Source organism: Octopus bimaculoides, chromosome 6 (genome assembly GCF_046866305.1).
Source record: "Octopus bimaculoides isolate indiv1 chromosome 6, ASM4686630v1, whole genome shotgun sequence".
Lineage (NCBI taxonomy): Eukaryota > Metazoa > Mollusca > Cephalopoda > Octopoda > Octopodidae > Octopus > Octopus bimaculoides.
The window spans coordinates 108,555,846-108,583,363 of NC_142933.1; the positions used below are offsets into that span (position 1 = coordinate 108,555,846).

The 27,518-nt window shown below is 40.1% G+C and overlaps 1 protein-coding gene across 1 annotated transcript in view; it reads left to right on the top strand.

Moving 5' to 3' along the window:
- LOC106880527 (uncharacterized) overlaps positions 1-27,518 on the top strand; it is a 59,285-nt gene that overhangs the window by 19,719 nt on the left and 12,048 nt on the right. The window contains exon 2 of the mRNA XM_089354398.1: positions 26,864-27,085. Coding sequence (XP_089210524.1) covers positions 26,864-27,085 — 222 coding nt within the window. The remainder of the gene's footprint in view (positions 1-26,863; positions 27,086-27,518) is intronic.

Genomic DNA, 27,518 nt, shown 5'->3' on the forward strand with positions numbered 1-27,518 from the left:
TATGATTGGCAGTGTGTCTGTTTATTTGACTCTCACTCCCGTTCGTTTCTTTGTCTTTTTTCTTGGCTCGTTGGTAAACGTTCGTAAGAGAAAGTAGCAATTGAAACGATGTGTAAGAGGAATAGAAATAGTTAATTTTAGAGGGGCAAAGTAATTTTGTATGTATCTGTCATTACAGTATCGAAATGTGATTGTTTCAGTTTTGATAGTTTTCTTTTTCTCCTTCCTTTCTTTTTGTATTTGTTGTTGTATTTTCGTAAACTTTCATAAGAGAAAGTAGGACATAAGAAGAAGTAGGAGTTGAAAGGATTTGTATTAGAAAGAGGAAATTAGATTTTATTAGGGAGAAAATGTTTACTCCTGTAGTTTTACGGATTTTATTCATTATTAGGAAATTTTTGGAGTGAAAAAATGACGCAATGACCTAACTTATTGTATTTAGAATATTAATTGCGATTGTTTAATCGAAGAAATTTTGAATTGCGTAAATGTATGAATTTTAAACATACACACACACAGAGTAGATTTGCCTTTTATAGTATAGATAAAGATAATTTGGTAGTTTTTATAGTTCAAGAAAGAGCAATTAATATTCCTGTATCTGCTAAACTATATCATCATCATCATCATCATCATTCAACATCCATATTCCTTGCTGGTATGGGTTGGATGGTTTGACCAAGGTACAATGGGCCCAAGCACTGCATTATGATGCACTGTCTGCTTTGGCATGGTTTCTATGCCCTTCCTAATGACAGCAAATTCATGCTTGTACTGGGTGTGCTTTTTTTCATGGCACCTTTACTACTGTTGAGGTCATGATACAGCTTGCAAGACTATGAACCCCAAAGGGGCCAGTTTTATCCTCGAATATGGGGAGTAAAAGTAAGAGATAAGGAGCTAGAACGACAGGCTTGTTGCTGTAAAGTAAGTATTTTAGAAGAGAAGATGAGGGGGATTGCGGTGGAGCTGGAATACAATGAAAATAGTGGTGATGAGAAGTGAGCAGGGACCCAGAGATCAAGAGTGTGGTGGGAGTGAGGAGGGAGTAGGAGTTGACTGACAATGCAGAAAAGGAGAAGGCCGAGAGAGAGAGAGAGAGAGAGAGAGAGAGAGCTGACATGTTGGGTAAGTTGAAGGAGTAGATGGGAAAGAGAGAGGCAGGCATAGTGCATGAGGTGGGACAAGAGACGCGTGGTGGTGGATGGAAGAGGAGATAGAAGTTAGTGACATGGTGGAAGGAGGTGGGGGTGATCAATGAAAGTGTTGCAGGGAGGGAACAGTATGAATGGATGATGGATGGATAACAAGTGAACTGGTTCTGGGGAGTAAGAAAATTAAGTGGTAGGAAGGAAGAGCTATAGTTAAGGTGGTGGGGGTGTCTTGAAGAGAAAAGAAAATATGTGAAGGATCTTGATAAAATATAATATAAAATGCCCTCTAAGAGCTAAAGGGTGGGATTTAAAGGTTAACACTTCAAGGCAATAAAATATACACCATTTCCATTCTGTTACGCCTCTGTTACATCACTGCTTTGTTAGCAGTTATCTGTAGTGTTACATATGATGAGAGAGAAATTTCTTCATGGATAGGATACAGCTCCAGCACAGATATTTCTTCTATGAAATTAAAGTTAGCATTTCAAGTGAAGGACATACATATCAGCTCTACCCTGTTGTCCTCTGTTGGTAAGGTTGAATCACATTTCTTTGTGATGCCTTATCAAAGGTAACATTCCCAGATGATCCTTCACATATTTTCAACAGATAAACCAACTGTAACAATATTCCACCCAGAATACACTATGAAATTCATGCAGCGTATTTGAACTCAACCCGCAACCTATGAGCAGATAATACCATACCTTATCCACTTGACCGTATCACCACCTTTATTTGAGTGATGAGGTCATAAATGTATGACAAAAAGACTTTGACACTTGATGATGATGATGATGATGATGATGATTATGATAATGAACCTGGTTTTGTGTTATAGTGTTTCACTAAACAGTGATGGTGGTGGTGGTGGTGGAAACATGGCCATGATATGAACGCCCGTTTCTTGACCCCATAAAGATAATATATCATCATCATCATCATATTTCTTTCGCATACTTGTTTGGGTGGCATGGAATTTATTGAGACAGATCTTTTGATGGCCAGATGTCCTTGTCATCAGTCACTGTTACTATATATATAGCTATCTATCTATTGCCAATGAGCTAAAAATGAATCTTAACACAGTGTTTCACACTGCTAGAAAGATCAGTCAAATCTCCTTCAAATCACACCTTTCTGGCATATTAAAATAAAGAACAATTGCACAAAGTAGTTGTAGAAACACTGAGAAAAGAAAAAAAGACAAAAAGGTCATGGCTGGAACATCTCTGGTTGCAGATCTGCCAGATCAGAGCTAGGGTGAGGTTAAACAACATCTAGAATTATCAATAGTTTCTGTCTCATTGTTAACAACCAAGAATCTGCTGAGCTTCTGTTTGGTAGAATTTGCAGGTAATACTTGACATGGATCACGATGTGAGCATTCCTAAAACCAGGCAGAGATCCAGAAAATACAAAGAACTCATCTTGTCTGTTCGTTCTGCTACATCACTGATGTAAACTGTTTGAGTGTTTAATCTTTAACAAGCTTCCCCCTGCTGTTGAATCAGACATTCCTCAACAGACTCAATTCCAACCTGACCAACCACGCAACAAATCAACTTCTGAATCTCACTTGGTTTATTAAGGATGGATTTTAAAAAGGACTAATAAGAGGAACCAGCTTCATTGATCTCTCTACTATTTATGACACTGTGACCTCTACTCCTGAAAAAGCTTTGGGAATTGACAAAAGACCTGGCCCTTGCTGACCCCCACTGAAGCCGCCTGTTGTCTTGAACAAGCAAAGTCACTGGTGACAACAGAACGGCTTACCCAAAGGAAGAGTGCTGGTTCCACTACTGATGACCAGCCAGTGGACCAGAAAACTCACTGGGTCATCTACATCAGTGACTTCCCAAGAAAGTACATCTGAAGCAGTAGAAGCAAACTTCCATCTCAGCGCTTGATGAACTACTCTTGGCAGAAATGGTAAAGCACCAAACTAAATATCTTACAGTTCTTAAGTCTGCCTCTACATCCTGACTTTCATTGATGTAACTGTCATGAGTCTAGGACATTTACCCTCCATGGACAATAACCCTCCAAGGACAACAGATGATGATTTACCCCCTCAGGACAACAGATGATGATTTAAAACTTCTTAATATATTAGAGAACGGGGCTAATTAACCAGGGTGGGGTTATTCGTCCTAGGGGTAGTTGCCGTTGGGGAGAATTATCCTATGGGGTGGGGGGTAACTGTCCTTGTGGAGTTAATTGTCCTGATATGGACTGTCATTGCTCTAAGATAAAAATCAATAACAGTCACATACTAAGGATCAATAGGATCAATAAACTATATCTCCTCTTACAAATGTGGACTCTGTAAAACACCACCAGAAATTGCTTTATTGATGTGTATCAGAATAATTGTGTTTCTTTTGTTGGTCGAGGGTTAATTTAATTTAAACAGAAATTACTTCATCACCATCATCATCATCATCATCATCATCATCATCTTCGCTGTTTTTACATCAACTTTTCCATGCTGTCATGGGTTGGACAAGACATGTTAAGGTAGCATTCTATGGCTAGATGCCATGCACAGCACCCATTGAAACCAAGGATTTGTGTGCTGGAGTATTGTTCTAATAAAACAAAACCCCTTTTCTCATTTTTCTTGGGTGATTCGGCCTTTTGTAACTGCCTCAGCATGATGGCATAGTGCTTTCCATTGATGGTGGGGCCTTTTTGATAAAGCTGGAACATCATCTCCTCATGTAGCAACCTTGTCAACATGAATGTTCTTAGGGGCTAAACCCTTTTTTTTTTCCTACAGGTATTTGACAACATCATGATGTCAAATTTTGTCCCTTTTCAAGAGAAGTCACTACCAGTTACATTTGAAATCTTTGAACAATCAGGTTTTCTGTTTACCTGGAAAGAAACAATGCAGCTATTAATAAGAAGAGTTAAAATTAATGCATGCAAGATTTCACAGCTCTAGCATCACTCCTTCGCAATCAGCCTATGAACTTTTCAGCCCACACTCATATATATATATATATATATATATATATATATATATATATATATATATATATCACCTTGATTGACCAACTGGTTACAGTATGCTGTCCATTACTCTATGGCTTGTGCCTTCCTCATCTACATAATTCCAAATGCTTGTCATATTTCGTCTACCCACTGTTTTGGAGGCCTCTTCCACTCATGCAGACAACTGCCTAAGTCCACCAATTGTTGGTGAACCAAGCAACATGTCCAGTTCATCTGAACTTCTGTATTCAGTGATGATGTCTCTCATGGCAGATTTCTATCTGGTTGCTTCACTCCAGATGTGCTCTTCCATCAACACTCCCAGCATCCATCTTTCCATTACTCTTTGAGCAGTTACCAACCTCTTTCTCCTCTCTCTTTGTCATGGCCCAGCTTTTGCTTCTGTACAAAATTGCAAGTAAAACCGTGCCATTGAAGACGTATATACACACAATGAGCTTCTTTTAGTTTCCATCAACCAAATCCACTCACAAGACTTTGATTTGGCTTGGGACTGTAGTAGATGACACCCAAGCTGCCACACAGTGGGTCTGAACCCAGAGCCATGTGGTTGGAAAGGAAAGCAAGCTTCTTACCACACAGCCATGCCTGCACCTAGAGATTACATTTGTGCCTTTAACATATAAAAACAATTTCACATTAGACTGAGAGATTACTAAATACTTTTTAGCAAAGTGCATTTTTATTAAACTTTAACAAGGAAAAGGTTGGCAGTGACAGAAGTTTCAGCTCGCTTACCTTCATCAGATTGTCAAAGGTAAGCCATTTACACACACACACACACACGCACGCACGCACGCACACACACACACACACACACACACACATAATGGTCATCTTTCAGTTTCTGTCTACCAAATGCACTCACAAGGCCTTGATCAACCTGGGGCTATAACAAAAGACACTTGACCAAGGTGCCACGCAGTGAGACTGAACCCGGAATCTTGTGGTTGGGAAGTTTCCTTCTCACCACACAGCCATGCCTTTGATCAGCTTGCACATATGAACGTGAAGCATGGTCATTGTTCAAGCAGGTATGTCATATCTGGAGATACGTCTGCCTCTAGTTGTTTAGTTGACTTCTGCACACACCATACATCTGCTAGGTCCGGGTTAACCTAAGTCAACACCACCACCACCTCCACAAGCTGAAACACACACACACACATACAATTTGTAAGATTGACACTAATGTAATGGAATGAGAACATACTTTGCTTCCATAATATAGCTGTCTCATTCTCTGCCCTGCCACCTCTCTCTCTCTCTATCTATCTATCCATCTCTCTATCCTATCTATCTATCTATCCATCTCTCTATCTATCTCCTCCTCCCTTCTCTTGTAACAGTCAGGTATTTTTTCCTCATATTTTACATAAAAACAGATGCTACAAAATGAAATCTCTTCAACAGTTTCTTTATTATTATTATTATTATATTTTTTCCTTGTTATTTGTTTATCATGTATTTTTTTTTTTTTGCTTTTTCCTCGCTTTTTGTTTTGTTTTAGTGTCTTTGTTTTTATTGTCTGTAGTCTGATCTGTAATACAGCGAGCTCTGACCTAATTTTTAGATGTGCATTTTGTCTATTTAATCAAATATCAGTACACACACAGACACACACACACACACACATATGCAAATACGTGTGTGTGTGTGTATCTTAGCAAAGTTGCCTAATTCATATTTTTATCTCACTCTTGGAAAATAAAATTCTTATTTTCTTTAATCAGATACAATCTTCTGTGGAGTAGGGGGAGTGAAGGAGGGGGTGTCATCTTCATCATCATCATCTTCATTGGTTGTTTCTGTTCTTCTTATTCCAGTCTGGCACTAAATATCGCTGCAGAGAAGCGAAATGTCTGAGAGTCTTTGTAGATACAGTAGTGGAACTGCTGCCTCCCAAGACTCCAGCTCTGATCGACTACAGCCATTTAAAAAAAAAAAGAAAAAAAAGAAATTCCTCTGAGCTTCAGTTGGACGATGCAACCAGAAATTAGCACTACATCATCTAGGAGCTTTGGCTTCACATCGGTGCTACTCAACTGTGCCTCCCAGAGATGCATGTGGGCTTCAAGCATCCTTCCAACAGCCCTTGACCATCTTCCCATTCTAAAAAAAAAAAATATTGGTTTCAAATTTTGGCTCAAGGCCAGCAATTTTGGGGGAGGGGCTAAGTTGATTAAATTCAGCTAAAACTCCTTGAAGGTGGTGCTCCAGCATGGTTGCAGTCAAATGACTGAAACAAAACATGAAAGAAGATATATATCATATGATATCATATGATATATGAATGGTTAGTGAGAGCTGTGCGAGCCATGTACAGGGACGCTGTCAGTAAGGTGAAGGTTGGCAACGAGTACTGGGAAGAATTCCGGGTAGAAGTAGGGGTCCACCAAGGTTCAGTCCTCAGCCCCCTCCTATTTATCATAGTCCTCCAGCCAATAACAGAGGAATTCAAGACAGGATGCCCATGGGAGGAAAGGCAAAGTTGACTTCAGTGGGATTTGAACTCAGAATATAAAGATGGATGAAATGCTGCTAAGCATTTTGCCTAGAATACTAACAATTCTGCCAGCCAGCCCCTACTTTATTCCCTCTTAAAATATAATTTTTTTCTTTGACGTTTTTTTTTTTTTTTTTTTGTGCAACCCCCTAAAAAAAACCCCAGTTTTTGGATCTGGCCTGGATATTAAAAAGCTTGAGGATCACAGCTTTAGATAGACTGACGTCCTATTCAGGGGAGGGCTTTTTGCTCATCTGTCAAATTCCACCCCATGAAGAATCTATCGAAATTCTTGCTTAACTAACTTTATCATCATCATCATCATTTAACATCTGTGTTCCATGCTAATATGGGTTGGACAGTTTAATGAACCCAAGGGCTGTATCATGCTCCGGTGTCTGCTTTCACATGGTCTCTATGGCTGGATGCTTTTTTTGTTTTGTGCCACCTGCATTATTGAGGTCATCATATATGTATTCAACATTTATGTAGTCTTTATCATCATCACCACCACACCAACCTGAAGACAATCCAAACACAGACAGGTGTTGTAATGAATACACACACACACACGTGTGTATATATAGGTGCAGGTGTGGTTGAGTGGTAAGAAGTTTGCTTCCTAGCAACATGGTTCCAGGTTCAGTTCCATTACACAGCACTTTGGGCGTCTTCTACTATAGCCTTGGGCCAACCAAAGCCTTGTGAGTGCATTTGCTAGATGTAAATTGAAAGAAATCAAGTGTGTGTGTGTGCGTGCGTGTGTGTCTTTGTGTCCACACTGCTTGACAACTGGAGTTGGTGTGTTATGGTCCTTATAACATAGTGGTTTGGCAAATGAAATTGATAGAATAAGTATCAGGCTTAAAATGAAAATAAATGCTGGGGTTGACCCATTCAGCTAAAACTCCTTGAAGGTGGTGCTCCAGCATGGTTGCAGTCAAATGACTGAAACAAAACATGAAAGAAGATATATATCATATGATATATGATATCATATGATATATGAATGGTTAGTGAGAGCTGTGCGAGCCATGTACAGGGACGCTGTCAGTAAGGTGAAGGTTGGCAACGAGTACTGGGAAGAATTCCGGGTAGAAGTAGGGGTCCACCAAGGTTCAGTCCTCAGCCCCCTCCTATTTATCATAGTCCTCCAGCCAATAACAGAGGAATTCAAGACAGGATGCCCATGGGAGCTCCTCTATGCTGACGACCTTGCTCTAATTGCTGAGTCCCTATCAGAACTAGAGAAGTTTCAGGTGTGGAAGCAAGGATTAGAATCGAAGGGCCTTACAGTCAACCTAGCTAAAACCAAAGTCCTAATAAGTAGGAAGGCAGACAAACCACAAATCCGTTCAGGTAGATGGCCCTGCTATGTCTGTAGAAAAGGTGTAGGTAGAAACTCTATAAGATGTACCCAGTGTAAGCTATGGACACATAAGAGGTGCAGCAATATCAAAGGCAGGTTAACTAGGAAGTTAGTTTTTGTATGTGGCAGGGTGTTCAGGTGCAATAAACACTGTAAACAAACAGGAAACAACTTCTATCTCATTCCAGGGAGAAAAACTAGAAGTAGTTGATAGCTTCCATTACCTAGGTGACTAAGTTAGTAGCAGGGGTGGGTGCTCTCAAAGTGTAGCTGCTAGAATAAGAATAGCCTGGGCAAAGTTCAGAGAGCTCCTACCTCTGCTGGTACCTCTCACTCAGAGTAAAAGGCAGACTGTATGACGCATGTGTACGAACATCTATGCTACATGGCAGTGAAACATGGGCCGTGACTGCTGAGGACATGCGTAAACTTGCAAGGAACAAAGCCAGTATGCTCCGCTGGATGTGTAATGTCAGTGTGCATACTTGACAGAGTATAAGTGCCTTGAGAGAAAAGTTGGACCTAAGAAGCATCAGATGTGGTGTGCAAGAGAGACGACTGTGCTGGTATAGTCATGTGGCGAGAATGGATGAGGATAGCTGTGTGGAAAAGTGTCACACCCGAGCGGTTGAGGGAAACTGTGGAAGAGGTAGACCTAGGAAGACCTGGGATGAGGTGGTGAAGCATGACCTTCGAGCATTAGGCCTCACTGAGGCAATGACTAGTGACCGAGACCTTTGGAAATATGCTGTGCTTGAGAAGACTCAGCAAGCCAAGTGAGAACATAACCTGTGGCCTCTGCCAGGGATGTAACCAGCCCACTTAGGCATACCTTTCTTTCATTGGACATTGTGGAGAGAACTTGTGGAAAGGGTAAGCCCAGGAAAACATGGGACAAAGTAGTGAGAAAGGATCTTAAGATGCTCTTGCTGTGCTTGAGAAGACATTTCACGCGAAGTAAAACTGAAGCCATCTCTACATACCGACACATCCCTCTGTCCTGCAGACTCACAAGTGCCAATGTTTTATAAAAAGTACTCTCTGTAAAGTGGTTGGCATTTGGAAGGACATCCAGCTGTAGAGACCATGCCAGAACAGACTGTTGGAGCCTGCATGCAAAAAACATTAAATGATGATGATGATATAATTAACATAATTAATTTGAAGTGGGGATAGATATTACCGTTTATATATATATATATATATATATATATATATATATATACATACATACATACACATACATATACATACACATACACACACACATACATGTATTAGATTGTCCAGAAAATAACGTTTTTAAGTCCCAAATTTAAAAATGAAAATAAAGTTCATTGACAGCAAGTTTAATCAAAGTAATTTCCAAGTGGTTGAATGCATTTTGCCAACATGTAACCATACTGTCACTCTTACGATCAATTATCCTGTCACTCACACTAGCACTCATATTGTCATTCATACTATCAATCATCCTGTCACTCATACTATCCCTCATACTGTGGCCCATACTATCGCTCATACTATCACACTGTCACTCATACTATCATACTTTCAATTATACTATCCCTCATATTGTCACCATGCACTTTTTCCAGTGGAACTCAGGCTTTGGGAAATGCTTTATGTTTATCGGCCATTCTGCAGATCTTTTCCTGTTGTAAAGAATCCATTTTCCATCACATGCTGTGATCCATTCAAGAAATTGGTCATTCTGATTTCTCAGCAACTGGGTTTGACAGATCTTACATCATCAACTTTTCAGGTCCTTTGTCAAAACCCATTTGCCCCTCTTTTCCCCTTTCTCCAGTCATCCCAATATTCTTGATAGGCAGATCTTTGACTATCTTCTTCTGCTGCTTCCCTCAGCGTGTTGTCATCAAAGAATCGCTTCCTTCCTGGACGATCAAGATCTTAAGACTCATCTCCTTGCTGAAATTTCTGAAACCAATGCTGTACTGTACAAACAGGAACCGATCCTTGACCAAACGCTTGGTTGGTGCCTCCTGCAGTTTCAGAAGTATTCTTCACTAGTTTGAACCCTGAAAGAAAAATCATATGCAAGTCCTTCTTTGTGCATGTTGTTGCTAGGGCTGATTAATCTAACCTAAAGAGAAGATCTTGAAAACTTTTGAATAAACATATGTTCTATGTAAAATACTATGGCACACTTTATTTGTACCATGCAAATAGAATGTGATATACAATTTCTGGACAACCTAACACACACACACACACACACACGCGCACAAAAACACATGCATACACAAACACTCCCTCACCAACACATAATTACTCAAGTTTCTACACAATTTCTTTGAGTCTATGGCAGAAAATATTTAGCCAAGGTACTGCACAGTGGGTTTGAACTCAAAACCACATTGTTGGTAAGCAAACTTCTTAACCACACAGCCATACCCGTATTAATGTGCTCAATGCCAGCAATATTTTTTTTATATTTGTCCTTGGTTTGTCTGTCTTCCAGATGACATTGTTTTAGCAACAATGGACGGCATTATATATACCTTTAGCACTGGTGTCATGATACTTAAGAAGGCTGATATCTTGTTAAAAGTAGCTGCTAATCACACACACACACTCTCTTTTTCTGCCTTTCTCCCCCCCCCCCCCTCTCTCTAAAATGGAGTAGTTTCGATGAAGCTTTTTGTGGTAATACGTTCGAGACCTGTTGGGTAAGACCAGAACAACGTGAGAAGATATAAAGTAAAGCACAAAAAGGAAACCAAACAAAGTTTGTAGTTTTTCCTTATATTTCTATATTTGGGGGCAATGACTCTTTCTTCAGGACATTTGGAAAAGCGAGGGATGGAAAATATCGTTACTGAAATTTCTTACTTTCTTTCCAAACTGCTCAAACCCCCCTACCACACACTTTCCCTGGACATGTTGACAGCCCCCCGCAACATGATCTTCAAAAGACTCAAAAGATGCTGACCCCATCACACCCAGAAACAGTCTCCCTATATACTTTTGTGCCTGTGTGTTTTTACATGGTACCAGGTTCAATCCTACTGCATGGCACCTTGGGCAAGTGTCTTTTCTTATAGCCTTGAGCCAACCAAAGCCTTGTGAGTAGATTTGATAGATGGAAACTGAAAGAAGCCTATCGTGTGTGTGAATACAAACGTTGGTTTATATTGGGATGAATGAGAGTCAGAGGGTTGTAAGGAAGAGATAATTAAAAAAAATTAATTTATTGAACAGTTTCGGGGTTTAAGGGAAGGCTTTCGGTGAAATAAATCAATGCCCTCCCCCACTTCCAGCTCACACTCCAGTAGATGACTGATGTTTATTTTATCTTATCAACTCCATAGCAACAACAACAACAACAACAGCAAAGACAAAACTAAAAATAAAAAATGTGCAAGGAGGCAGTTGTGGTTCACATGTACTTTAGTGTCTCAGTCACCAACAAACACAACAGCTTGGAATCAGGAATCCTCCCTCCTTTGTGTGTTTTGTAAAGTCTACCAGCTTTGAATCCAATTAGAGAAACAGCAGAGAAGATGGGCAGTGGGGTGGGAGTAGAGGGCTAGGTAGTCTGGTGGAGGACCCCCCCCCCCCCCGGCGGGTGTTGATTTATGGTGCTAAAAATAACAAAAACAAAAGATATCATTTCACAAGTAGGTGTAGGGGTGGGACGTGAGGTTTGGATGATTGCTTGCCAACCACATGGTTTCAGGTTCAACCCCATTGCATGGCACATTGTGCAACTGTCTTTTATTATAGCCCTGGCCAATCAAAGCTTTGTGAATGAACTTCATAGATAGAAACAGAAAGAAACCCATTTTACATTGGCTCCCGTAGGATTTTCGAGTGAGATCGTTGCCAGTGCCCCTGGACTGGCTTGTGCGGGTGGCACATAAAAGACACCATTTCGAGCGTGGCCGTTTTTGTGCGGGTGACACATAAAAGCACCCACTACACTCTCTGAGTGGTTGGCGTTAGGAAGGGCATCCAGCTGTAGAAACTCTGCCAAATTAGATTGGAGCCTGGTGTTGCCATCCGGTTTCACCAGTCCTCAGTCAAATCGTCCAACCCATGCTAGCATGGAAAGCGGACGTTAAACGATGATGATGATGATGAACGATGTATATATGCGCAGGTAGGTCGCACTTTTTTTTAACCCCAAAATTCAATAAAAAAATCAGGAGTGCGACCTGTCCACTTGACATCACAGGAATCTGAAGTAGACAGTGGTATATCAGTAATCCAGTTGCATACCCTGGACCTGGGCTTTTCAAGTTGTTGTAGAAACATTTTTGTGACATCTGTTTATTAGAAAGTGCAAACCAGAAGTCTACATATTGATGCTTTTGACATCAATTCACTCTGATTTTTAGTTTAAAAGTTTTAATAATGTTTTAATATTTGTAAGCATATTTACGTTAAAAAGGACCATGTAACTCTCCAGATTATAGTGCGATCTATCTGCAAGTCAACTGCAAATACCTACTTTGTCCCCAAGCTAAGGGTGTAACATACTTATGAGTATATACAGTGTGTGTGTGTGTGTGTGTATATATATATATATATATGTGTACGCAAGTATATATGCACAGAATTGGCTGTGTGGTGAGTAGCTTGCTTTCCAACCACGTGGTTCCGGGTTCAATCCCACTGTGTGTCACCTTGGGCAAGTGTCTTCTACTATAGCCTCAGGCTGACCAAAGCCTTGTGAATGGATTTGGTAGACGGAAACTGAAAGAAGCCCATCGTGTATATATATATATGTGTGTGTGTGTATGTATGTATTTGTGTAGCTGTTTTTGTTCCCCCACCATCACTTGACAACCGATGTTGGTGTGTTTACATCCCCTGTAACTTAGCAGTTCGGCAAAAGAGACCGGAAAAATAAGTATTAAGCTTACAAAGAATAAGTCCTTGGGTCAATTTGTTCAACTAAAGGCAGTGCTCCAGCATGGCCGCAGTCAAATGACTGAAGCAAGTAAAAGGATAAAAGAATATATATACATCGTTCATCATCATCATCATCGTTTAACGTCCGCTTTCCATGCTAGCATGGGTTGGACGATTTGACTGAGGACTGGTGAAACCGGATGGCAGCACCAGGCTCCAATCTGATTTGGCAGAGTTTCTACAGCTGGATGCCCTTCTTAATGCCAACCACTCAGAGAGTGTAGTGGGTGCTTTTATGTGTCACCCGCACGAAAACGGCCACGCTCGAAATGGTGTCTTTTATGTGCCACCCGCACAGGAGCCAGTCCAGGGGCACTGGCAACGGTCACGCTCAGGATGGTACATCTTATGTGCCACCCGCACAAGAGCCAGTCCAGGGGCACTGGCAACGATCTCACTTGGCTTGCCGGGTCTTCTCACGCACAGCACATTTCCAAAGGTCTCGGTCAGTAGTCATCGCCTCGGTGAGGCCCAATGTTCGAAGGTCTTGCCTCACCACCTCAGCCCAGGTCTTTCTGGGCCTACCTCTTCCACGGGTTCCCTCAACTGTTACGGAGTGGCACTTTTTCACGCAGCTATCCTCATTCATTCTCACCACATGTCCAAACCAGCGCAATCATCTCTCTTGCACACCACTACTGACGCTTCTTATGTTCAGCTTTTCTCTCAAGATACTTACACTCTGACGGGTATGCACATTTACATTACACATCCAGCGGAGCATACTGGCTTCATTCCTTGCGAGCTTACGCATGTCCTCAGCAGTCACAGCCCATGTTTCACTGCCATGTAGCATGGCTGTTCGTACACATGCGTCATACAGTCTGCCTTTTACCCTGAGTGAGAGTCCCTTTGTCGCCAGCAGAGGTAAGAGCTCTCTAAACTTGGCCCAGGCTATTCTTATTCTAGCAGTTACACTTTCAGCGCACCCACCCCCACTACTAACTTGGTCACCCAGATAGCGGAAGCTATCAACTACCTCTAGTTTTTCTCCCTGGAATGAGATAGAAGTTGTTTCCTGTTTGTTTACAGTGTTTATTGCACCTGAACATCTGCCACATACAAAAACTAACTTTGTAGTTAATCTGCCTTTGATATTGCTGCACCTCTTATGTGTCCATAGCTTGCACCGGGTACATCTTATAGAGTTACTACCTACTCCTTTACTGCATACTGAGCAGGGCCATCTACCTGAAGGGGGTTGTGTTTTATCTACCTTCCTACTTATTAGGATTTTGGTTTTTGCTAGGTTGACTCTAAGGCCCTTCGATTCTAGTCCTTGCTTCCACACCTTAAACTTCTCCTCTAGTTCTGATAGTGACTGCGCAATTAGTGCAAGGTCATCAGCATAGAGGAGCTCCCAGGGGCAACCTGTCTTGAATTCCTCTGTGATCGCCTGGAGGACTATGATAAATAGGAGGGGGCTGAGGACAGAACCTTGGTGGACCCCTACCTCTACCCGGAATTCATTACTATACTCATTTCCAACCTTCACCTTACTGACAGCATCTCTGTACATGGCTCGCACAGCTCTCACTAACCATTCTTCTATCCCAAGTTTCCTCATTGACCACCAGATAAGGGATCGGGGGACCCTGTCAAAGGCTTTCTCCATGTCAACGAAGGCCAGGTACAGAGGTTTATCCTTGGCTAGATATTTCTCCTGCAGCTGTCTCACTAGAAATATGGCATCAGTGGTGCTTTTACCTGGCACGAACCCAAACTGCATCTCATCTAAATTGATTTGCTCCCTAATTAGTTGGGCTATGACCCTCTCCGTAACTTTCATAACCTGATCTAACAGCTTGATGCCTCTGTAATTATTTGTATCTAAAGCGTCACCTTTACCTTTGTAGCAGTTGACTATGATGCTGCTACACCAGTCATTGGGTATGACTCCTTCGTGTATCACCTGGTTCGTAATACGGGTGACTAGGCTATAGCCAAGACTGCCAGATATTTTGAGCATCTCTGCAGTGATTCATGATGGGCCGGGGGCTTTCCCTGTCTTCATACTCTTATATATTCATCCAAGAGATTGAGATGGAGGCCACTTGGAAGGGCTCTATGATGCTGGGAAGATGATTTAATCAAACAATTTGGGTCGAGGCAGAAAAGAATGGTGTAATTTAGACGGAATTGGAAGTGCATTGTAACCAGCGGTGTATATCAAAATCTGATGGTTTGGTCGATACTGCGATACTCTGATGTATATCTATGTATGTTTGTGTCTTCTTGTGATTGTTGTAAATGTCATTCATTTCCAGTCTTCTGTGAAAACCTGTCTGACCATGAGGAAATATAATCTCAATTGGAAACAGGTTAGGGTTGGCAACAAGAAAGGCCTTAGAAAGCATGCCTAAAACAAAAAACTCTATCCAACCATGCAAACAAGGAAAAGTAGATGCTAAAATGATGAAGATGACATATGATTGTCTGTGTGTCTTAGACATTTTACTGTTGTTATTCTCTCCCCCAACTCTCTCTTTCTCTCTCTCTCTCTCTCTCTCTCTCACACACACTCTGTGAAGTAACTAACAAGCAAGCAGAAATGTTGTGTTGTGAGGTCCCTTTAGTCTTGTTATGGACAGGACACCTCTCTAATGTTGGTGCCATAAAAAAAAAAGATACCAAGCATACTCTAATGGGATTGGTTAAGAAGAGCATCCAGCTGTAGGAACCAAGTCAAAAATGAAACAAATGTGTGAGATGAGGGTCCTGAATCCATCTAGATAAGCAATATCACCAAATATGTGCTGAATCCAACCATGACATTCTATCCTACCTTTGCCTACATGGATATCATCATCATCATGACCATTTAACATCTGTGTTCCATGCAGATGTGGGTTGGATTGTTTGGCAGTGGTGCTTGACATAAGCCAAAGAACTGTGCCAAGTTCCACCGTCTGCTTTGGCATCGTTTCTAAAACAATGATGCTGACAACTTGAGAGTTTATATTCTAAGAGAAAGTCAATGGTTGCTGTCACTAGAAACAGATGTCAAAGGTTAAATATAGAACTATTATCAATACTGCCATCCTCCTCATCATCATCTTTGTCATGATCATGGTGGCATGTAAAAAGCACCATTCAAGCGTGGTCGATGCCAGTGGCACGTAAAAGGCACTATTTGAGCATTGTTGATGCCAGTGCCACATGACTGGCTCCCGTGCTGGTGACACATAAAAAGCACCCACTACACTATCAGAGTGGTTAGCATTAGGAAGGGCATCCAGCCGTAGAAACACTGCTAGATCAGATTGGAGCCTGGTACAGCCTCCTGGCTTGCCAGTCCTCAGTCAAACCATCCAACCCATGCCAGCATGGAAAGCAGGCATTAAACAACAACAATGATGATGATGATGATTCACATCGTCATCAGTCTCAATATTAGTTTCTGTTTGTTAGATGCATAACCTCCAGTTGAGGTTATCTAACATTGTGCTTTTAGAATACAAGTTCAGACATTCTTGCTTTTCTCGAGTGTATTGGTGATGCAGCTGTTGCGAAATACCTTAAATTAGGTGCACACATGCAGCATACCAACAACCTAGCTTTAGTCTATAGTTCATTATCATCATTGTCATCATTTTTTCTCTCCTGATGATATGGGTAACACATCACTTTTAAATTAAATTATATAGTTCAGTTATATAAATGATACTTAATGCCAGTGAAACAGCTGTAGAGAACAATTAAATTACGAACTCTGAAACTTATGCTTAATGTGTGTGTGTGTGTGTGTGTATATATATACACACACACACACACACACTATACATACACACATACACACATATATATAGTCACAATGAGGATATTCAAACCTCTCATAGGGATATTTATCCAAGATACACTGGTTTAATATAGTAAATTTTGAAGAGATAATTCTTTAATGAATATATGATATAGAATATCGTAAGATATCAAACATTTTTATTGGGTTAGAAAACAGAGAGATCTAACGGATACAAATTAATTTATTAATTAATCAACATATTAACCAACAATTGTTTCATTTCTCAAATAAGATTAAAATTCCAAACATATATAACAAAAGGCAAAATTATATGTTTTGTATATGTTTTGTAATTCTAATGTTATTTGAGAAATGAAACAATTGTTGGTTAATATGTTGATTAATTGATAAATTAATTTGTATCCATTAGACCTCTGTTTTCTAACTCAATAATATATATATATATATATATATATATACATAGCCACCTGTGTCATACTTATTGTAAATACATTGCAGAATGCAAATTTACTGCGGTATTCATTCAGAGATAATATCTGTTGTGGATGTGTTGTGTTTAAAAACACAATATATATTAGAGACAGCCATGAAAAGTAGTCATAAAATAGTGGTGGTGATGGCAGTGGTGTTGCTTGTCTGGCTGCTTCCACCCTCTTTCTTTTCCTCACTTTGTCTGTCTCTCTAAGCCCCTCTCTCTTTTTCTCTGTTTGTCCCTACGCATCTCAAGCCCCCCACCACCACCATCTCTCTCTCTCACTCCCTCTAAATCTGTCTTTGAATCATCCCTCTATTTCCAGGCACAACTCTCTTTCTCTCTCTTTCTCTCTCTCTCTCTTATTTACTCCATCAATCACTGCTCCTCAGAAGACAAATGAAGTGAAACAACTACAACAGGGATTGGAAACCAAAGTGAATTATCAAAGACAGAATTAGACAAAAAATTTATTTATTTATTTAGATATATTTTGTTCACTTTATATTATTTGAAATAGTCCATCAGTTTTGTTGATTGGTATTGATTTTAGCATCATTCATCACTTTGTATGTTGTATACAATAATAATAATAACAACAACAACAACAATAATCTTTTCTATATTAAAGCAGTTTGCTATAATTTCATACAGCTCCAATATTGTAAAAGGTTCTGCTATTGTTGTAATATGTGAGGGTTTTTTTTCTTTTTCATTTTCTCTTTCTCTTTCTCCATCTCCTGCTTTTCTTTTTCTTTCTCTCTCATTCCCTTCTCTCACTCTTTCTGCATCTCTTTGCTTTTCCTTTCCCTCTTGCTTTTTCTTCACATTCCTCTCTCTCTCTCTTTCTCTCTTCCCATCTTTCCTCCCCCCGCCCGCCAACACTGTGCAGTTACTGTTTCACACATGTCATTATCTACAAAACAATTTCGTAGTACTCATCTTATAATGACACTCTGTCAGTTACGACGACGAGGGTTCCAGTTGATCTGCTCAACAGAACAGCCTGCTCATGAGATTAACATGCAAGTGGCTGAGCACTCCACAGACTCTCTCAAACAACAGATAATTTGGATTTACGTGAAAAACTAAAAACTGAGAACCTTGTATGACTGAGCCTTTAGTTAACAGAGGTTGTGCAACATGTTAAGAAGAACAGATATTCCTTCATGGTGGGCTGCCAGCAAATGACGCCATTAGGAAGCCAGTATGTATGAACCAGCCAGAGTTAGAGAAATGCACACACACACACACCATCATCATCATTATCATCATTGTCATTTAATGTCTGCTCTCCAGGTCAGAATGAGTTGGATGGTTTGACTGGAGCTGGAGAGCTGCACCAAGCTCCAGCTGGGTTCTTTCAGTTTTTGCCTAACAAGTCCACACATCCACTCGCAAGGCTTTGTTTGGCTTGCAGCTATAGGAGACGACACTTGCCCAAGGTGCTGCACAGTGGGACTGAACCTGAAACCATGTGGTCGTTGGGAAGTCAGGCACTCTTGTATTATTTACTTATTTCAGTCATTTGACTGTGGCCATGCTGGAGCCACCACATTTAGTCGAACAAATCATCTCCAGGACTTATTCTTTGTAAGCCTAGTACTTATTCTATTGGCCTCTTTTGCCAAACCACTAAGTTACGGGGTTGTAAACATGCCAACATTGGTTGTCAAGCGATGGGGTGGGGGGACAAGCACAGACAAACTCAAATATATATATATATATAATGGGCTTCTTTCAGTTTCTATCTACCAAATCTACTCACAAGGCTTTGGTCAGCCCAAGGCTCTAATAGCAGACACTTGCCCAGGGTGCCATGCAGTAGGACTGAACTTGGAACCATGTGGTTGGGAAGCAAACTTCTTACCACACAGCCATGCCTACACTTACAAAAATATCATGAACAATATCTGGAGGGCAGGATCAAAGCAATCCCAAATTCTGTAATCCGTTTCATGTCTTTATTTCTTTTTATCCCAGTCTTCCATCTTAGACCAGCTAAGAAGGTCACATGTGTGCAAAAAGGCAATCAATGATTTCTGTAGGTTTGTTCTTTCTGTTTTTTAATAGACATAAAACAAGCTCTTCTCACTGAAAATCGTTTTTCAGTATAATTACACGTTGCAATAAGTTGCTGCCTATCTGACATATGTTGCAGAAACAAAGAGAAGGACAATATCTTGTGTTAGGCATTTGTTGCAAGAAGTGAGAGATGTTGTGGTTGTTTTGCATTGATCCATTGTCTTTTCATGAATTGCTCTATAAATAATTGGGTTGCTAATAGTCATCTCTCACGTAATCCTCGTTTGTCTTTCTTTTCACTATTATCGGTCGTTGATCTGCACCCAGTACTTACTTTATTAAGCCTGATATTGATTCTATTAGCCTCTTCTGCTAAAACTGCTAAGTTATGGGGATATAAACAAACAAACACCAGTTATCAAGAAGTGGTGGGGAGAGAGCACATACACACGACAGGCTTCCACACAGTTTCCATTTTCCAAATCCACAATGGCTGTACAGTGAGACTGAACCCCAATGATCTATTTAACCACACAGCCATGCTTGCATCTATCTTTTATCTTTTTCTGGTTTCAGTCATTGGACTGTGGTCATGCTGGGGCACCACCTTGAAGGGTTTTAGTAAAGCAAATCAACCCCAGTATTTGATTTTTTTTTTTTTAAGCCTGGTACTTGTTCTATCAGTCTCTTTTGCTGAACTGCTAGCTTACAGGGGCATAAACACACCAACACCGATTGTTAAGCAGTGGGTAGGGGGACACACACACACACACACTTCTTTCATTTTTCCATCTGCCAGAACCACTCACAGGACTTTGGTCAGCTTGAGACTATAGTAGAAGAGACTTGCCCAAGGTGCCATGCTGTGGGACTGAAACCAGAACCATGTGGCTGGGAGCAAGCTTCTTACCACGCAGCCACGCCTGTGCTTATAATTTTTTATTTTTTCATAAACTTATTAATGCACTGCTTCCTTCACACACATGAAAATAAACATTTGAAATAAGTTTTTGGTTCGTTATTCAAACAGCCTAAACTAAATTTAAGACATAGGTGTGTACAATCATATTTAACATGTTCATGTACACACAGATGTAAGAAAAAAACTTACGGTGGAAATAGTTTCGGCAGAAAATTCTCATGACTGATTCAGTGTCTCTAGCTGACGAAGTGTAACGAGGTAGAAACACGTCCTGTAGTCCATTGATATTTCTATAGCACAGTAATGTGTTTCACACACATTGTGATGATGCAGCTGTGTAATTAAGAAGTTCACTTCTGAGCCATGTGGTTTTGAGTTCAGTCTCACTGTGTGGCTCCTTGGGCGTCTTCTATTATAGGCCTGGACTAACCAAAGTCTTGTAAGTGGATTTGGTAAACAAAAACTGGAAGGTAGCTCACCATGTGTGTGTGTGTGTGTATATATATATGTATATATGTATATGTGTGTGTTTGTGTCTCTCGTGGTAGTCGTAAATGAGTGTCACTGTTATACAAGCAGTGTCCTTCATTTCCAATATTCTGCAAATGGATTTTCTGGTTTGGAGAAAATATTAACTTAGTTGGGAACAGGTGACAGGCAGAGTATCCAGTTGTAGAAAATCTCACTAAAAAAACTGTCTGAATGGACAGAAAAGCAGATGTTAAAATGATCATGGTCTTTGAGGAGAATTTCCTCTTCAGACAACAAAAGGTCTTTCCACTCCTGAGTCTACACAAACATATTAAATATGGTTTCACACACTTGTATTTCATTCAACTCTTTGTGCATGTCTGGTTAATAGATTTAAGATATTAAATAAAGTCCATGTGCCAGGTGTGACTTACAGTTTCTAATCCAACGATTCCTGGTCCAAAGTATGTTTAGATTCACACAATTATGTGTTTTTCATTTGTCACGCATCTTGCTCTGTTTATAAATATTCTTTTTTTATTATATATGATCTAAATATATTACAGAGATGTACTTGCATAGCAAGTGACCTGATCTGAGATTGTGTGCTGAAACAAAAACAATTGCAGCATGGAAGGTGTTTATAAGCCATTTAAAAACACACAAAAACTGTTAGATTCACTTCAACATTTAATTTGTCGAAATATTTTCGTCACTTTGAGACCGCGATTTGTTCGTGTTTTTAAATGGCTTATAAACACCTTCCATGCTGCAGTTGTATCTTAATCTATTATATGTTGTAATTTATTATAATGTAGCTACCTAAATTTCTCAACATATCTGTCATGAGATGTGATTCTTAATTATTCTAGAAACTTCCAAGAGAAACGCTAAGCTTCTTGTATAATTAAGAATCACGTCTCATAACACAGATGCTTCAAGAAACATAGGGAAGGGAGGTTACTCTATGATCTTTCTTGCAAGGGAGATCATTCAACTATTTAGCTACTGCTACAATATATTTCATGTAGCTCTCCCTATGGCAACAAATGCCATAGGGGGAACCTAAGGTGTCATTGCAGTGGGACTGAACCCGGAACCTGTTCTGGCTCCTCCTCCTCTCTCTTCATCTCTCATCACCTAGCATGAAACTCTCTCTCTCTCTCTGTCTCTCATAATCCCCCTCGGTCAGAGTTTCTTAGTCTGGCAGGTTGCATGGTGACCCTCCCTAGCGCTGGTGCTCCAATAAGAAAGGACCCAGTGCTTTGTTGTAAAAGTTGCTGGCATTTGGAAGAACATCAAGCAGACCTTGGGGTGCAACAGGAACTTCTTTCATCTTTTACTTGTTTTAGTCATTAGACTGTGGCCATACTGGAGCACTGCCTTGAAAAGTCTTTAGTTGAACAAATCACTCCAGCACTTATCTTTTTTTGTTAAGCTTAGTATTTATTCTATTGATCTCTTTTGCTGAACTGCTAATTTACAGGGATGTAAACACACCTACACTGGTTGTCAAGCTGTGGCAGGGGACAAACACGGACAGACACATCATCATCATCATCATCATACGTCTGTTGTCCATGCTGGCATGGGTTGGATGGTTTGACCAATGCTCAAAAGGTGCTATTTATGTGCCATTGGCACAGGTGCCAGTTATGTGACCCCAGCATCGGCCATGACTACAATTTCACTTGACTTGACGAGTCTTCTCAAGCACAGCATATCGTCAAAGGTCTCAGTCACTGGTCATGGCTGCTGTGAGACCCAAAGTTCAAAGATCATACCAGATCCACTCTCAAGGATTTGGTCGGCCCGAGATTATAGTAGAAGACACTTGCCCAAGGTGTCATGCAGTGGGATTGAAACCAGAACCATGTGGTTTGGAAGCAAACTTTTTTTATGACACAGCTTTGCCTGTGCTTATGTTGAACTTGTTCAAACATCCGACCAATGCCAACATGAAACAAATACATGAAATGATGATGATGATGGTGATGATATGTTCAAGTTAACCTCCTTGTAATGTTCTGAACAAGTTATAGGCAGACATCAACAAATTTGTAAGTTAGTCTTGTTATAATATTTGCTTTAGCAACCAGTTTTTCGCTTCCCTATAAAGAACCGTATAAAAGAGACAGCAAAATTTTAAAAATAAACTTCATTTTCTGGTGGTGCTAGTTTCTGTAATCTTCCCTATAACAACTTGCTGTATTTATAGTTCAATGAAGGATTCATAGGAATTTCAAAAGAAAATTTTCCACTATAACAACCAGCTGGTTATTTTCATATAAAGAACCATAAAAAACAAATAACTGAAAAAATGATTTTCTCTGTTTGTTTTGATTTCATTTACTGAGTTTTGTTTTGTTTTTGTTGGATTAGATTTTTTTTTTAATGTTCTGAATGCTTTTCTAAGCTTTCTAGAGTGAGTCATCTTTTAAAAATTCATTTTTAACTAAATTATTCCTAAATTTGTCGTTAATTGCAGATGATAATACTGTTCGTTATGGTTTTAACATAATTTATTAGAAACACGCAAACACAAACCGTATTATATAGACAGACACTGTATATTCTAGCTGAGTTTTATAGGCTATTGCAGTTTGTAACTGGGTCATGACAACGGTGATGTGGTTGTGAAGGAAACAGGAATGTTAAATACAGAACTATAGGTGTGGTGCAGAGGACATATAAATCATAACACACAAAATACATTACTACATAATATCTTTATTCGCATTCCTGCACACACGCATCTATATCGATCTCAGTTACATTTACTACCCCCCCTCCCCGCCTACTGTCTCCACCAATCACTTCCTTTCTGCACCTTCTCTCCCCTCCCTCTGCTGCTCTCCATCATTAACTCCTTATTTGCTTGCTGTCACCCTCAATACCTTTACATGTCAGCTGCAATCCTCACGCCCTCCCCCAACCTTTCCTGTATTTCTCTCCATCATTTGCTATGGTCACCTCACCGAGCCTCTATACTCTCACCACTCCCAATGTCCCTTCCCCCCCATCCCCAACACATCCCTACCTTCATCTCTCACATTATCACTCCCTTTATCTTACTCTCCAGCTCACTCTCTTTTGTTTTCCAACTGGGGTATCCATGTGTCTACTCTACAAGACACCTATATCTGTCCCCTTAAATCCCTCAACTGGCAAACAGACACACCCACTTAATACCACTTCCCAGATGAGTGAGGTCTGTCATGCAAGGTACTTGGTGACCCTGTCGATTCCAGTGTCACATACAAAGCAACCAGTACATTCTGTAAAGTGTTTGACATTAGCAAGGGCATCCAGCTGTAGAAACCAAGCCAAAACAGACATGCTAGTGGCACGTAAAAGGCACCCACTCTCAGCGTTGTTGGCATTAAGAAGGGCATCCAGCTGTAGAAACATTGCCAGATCAGACTGGAGCCTGGTGTGGCCTTCTGGCTTGCCAGCCCTCAGTCAAACCGTCCAACCCATGCCAACATGGAAAACGGACGTTAGACGGTGATGATGATAGAAGGAGGAAGGTCAGTTATAATAATAATCACAATGATAAATAACAATAACAATAGAATAATAAAATACCAACCAGAAAGGGGTCCAGAAATGAGCAGGGGGGGGGGGGGAGGAATCATACAAAGGGATTCTAAGTATCCCATACATCCATGTAACAACTCCAGATTGTCAACACATCAAGTACATATACCTTCTCTCAGTTCTCCAGCTCTTGCAAGCCATTCTGGAGCTGCAAAGTTTGAGTAAACCCATTTAGCCACACAAATTCCCCCATTCTCACTCATTTATGATTAAAATATAATAGAGAGTAGCACCTCTCTCCATCTCTCTTCAAGAAGTTGATGGGGGTTTGATCTGAGACAGAAACCTCTGCCCTCAAGCCTTTTGACTGCATCCACCGCACTACTTTGTACACCGTGTTACTAGCAACTGACTAAAGCTGAGTCAATCAGCTTTACCACCTTTCCTCTTCTAAAGTTGGCCTTGTGAGCAAAACAATATCATTAGAATAGAGATAAACTGTTGATAAGGGGAGTCATGACCTAATCTCCCTCTCTGGAGTGAAAAGAGTTATCTTTTAATGTCCTTCATAAACACAACATGAATGTCTCTCAACTAAGTGTCACTAAATGGTTCATTCTGCTGAAATAACCCCACCCCCACCTTTAAAATTTTTTTATTTAACCCTATTCATACTGATCTGTCCCCCACTGCATGTAGTTCTATAATATAAACTTTGTTTAAAGTAATCTAATTTGTTTGTCAAAATTTCATTATAATTAACACCAGCTTAATGATGACAGTTATTCCATTGTTATTTTCAAAATAATTGAAACCAGGTCAGTGTGCTTCAAATGAAATCTGGTAACGAAAGGGTTAACCCTTATATTAACTTGCCAGAGATGTCCGTTGTTCTATGACACAAATTTCCTGTTTTAAAGTGATCTAAATTAAGTTCTTCCATGAACATTTTTTTTTATTTTTGTTCCAAACACCAGTTTAATTACAACAGTAATTATTCTAATTTCGTCAGTATTTTCAAAATAGTTAAAACAGTAGCAAAATCTTTCAACAGAAATATGGTAACAAAAGGTTGGAAAACAGACATAAAATGAATGAAATTTATATTTCCTAGATATCCGTTGCTTGCCTTGCTTTCATGTAGGGAATGCCTCTGATTTTCAGGCATAATGTATTGATACCTGCAAGATATATAGTGCTGTACATGTGGACCTTACATCATCATCATCATCATTTATTGTTCCTGTGTTTTATTCTGTGTATTCTTTTAGCTGTGATTGTTGTCTTTCTTTAATTGGACTTGTATGTCAAGTAAATAACAGTTATATCTATTTAATATCTTAGTATGTAAGGAATGGACCTGGTAAAGCACAGGCTACGAGCCACCTTTTGTCGTCTATACAAACTGCACACATGCTCAAAGCTTACTAACTTCCTACACTTGGATCCCTGGATCGTACTTACTTATTACAGTCAGGGGTTGCTGGCATCGGTCACGATTGGTTGGTACTTTTTGCGTGTCACTGGCACAGGAGCCAGTCAGGCGGACCTGGCATCAACCACGTTCAGATGGTGCTTTTTACGTGCCATTGGCACAGGAGCCAGTAAGGGGCACCGGCTCCAGCTACGATATTGGTTTTACTTGACTCAACAGGTCTTCTCAAGCATATCATATCGCCCGATGCATCAGGGGTATTCTTAACAGGGCTGGACTTGTGTGGCTGCAATCTCACAGCATATCTCCAGAGGTCCTGGTCTCCTGCCATTGCCTCTGTGAGGCCCAATGTTCAAAGGTCATGCTTCACTACTTCATCCCATGTCTTCCTGGGTTTACCTCTTCTACAGGTTCCTTCTACAGTTAGGGTGTGGCACTTCCTCAGAGAGATAGAGAAAGCATCTGTGTCTATGTATATGTCTTTGTTCCCCACCACTGCTTGACAGCCAGCGTTGGTTTGTTTACATCCCTTTGACTTAACAGTTTGGTAAAAGACACTTATGGACTAAGTATCAGGTTTTAAAAAGAAATAAGTACTGTGATCTATTTGAAGGCACTGTCCCAGCATGGCCCCATCTTGGCCGCAGTCCAATGACTGAAACCTGATAAATGATAGATTTACTCCATCAGGTCTGACTTGGGACAAAACAACAACAGCAACAACAACAACCAGTAGTACCACAAGCCAACAAAGGAGTCTTGACTCGGTCACTTAACCTCCTAGAAATAGCTGGCAAATGCTCATCTATAAATAATGAGGTTATCAATTCGAAAAAATTATAATCTTTCTAACAACTCATCTCATATTTTTCAGCAGACTCTAACATCCCATCTGTTTGACTGGACATACTTGAAGGGAGATGTACTCTATTGTTCTAAAGGAACATATATGTACTCTTGTTGTGTGTGCTCTTGTTGAATTAACTCGTGTATATTATCACTAGTTATTTTATCAATACTTGTTTTCTCATCTTCTCCTCCCTCACTGCTTCCAAACACATCATCATCAGCCTCCATCCGATTTGAAGTCAAGAGTTACGAGCTGAGCCGTCAAACAAGTTTTACTTTCTCTATTTCTCTCTTCCATCTCAATGCACTCGGCTCTGTTTTGTTTATAACTCAAATCAAATCACCTTATCAACTGCTATTTATATTGATTCTCCTTTGATATTTTCCAGGTATCCACAAATAAAACTCGCTACATCATCGGAGCCATTCTGGCAGAAAATGGTGCCTTACCCAATGAGCAGCTGAAAACTACTTTAAAAGAGAAAGGTTACACTATAGCTCGGTTCCCAGAAGTGAGTCATGCTGTGAAAACAATGTTTCCTTTCAAATGTACCCTATCAATATTCATTGCACTCATCAGAGTCTACCCACAGTTAGGAAGCTACCTAAAGGTAGGTTTCTCTTTTCTTGTTTTCTTGTTTTTGTTTTTTTTTTTCTTCTTCCAGTCTGTCTTTTAACAGATTGGGAGCATTGGTTATGTAGTTTAAGAAGTTCACTTTCCAGTCAGAAGGGTTCTTGGCTCAATTTTGCTGCATGTCGCCCAAGCAAGTGTCAGCTATATCCCCTGGTCAACTTAGACTTTGTCGATAAAATTAGGTAGGCGAACAAGTACAGTAGCCATCATGTATCATACTTGCAGTCAGCCACATGTTCAGACAAGAATTTGTTGTTTCTCTTAAAGTAATAAGCATCTACTGATGTTGTGAATACCTGCCTTGCTGATTAAAAATCTGGTTCATGCAATTGAAGCAGTATTTAATTAAAATAACCATCTGTGCATTATACTTAATGTATATACACTGTAGATAGGTCAGTCACTGCTTG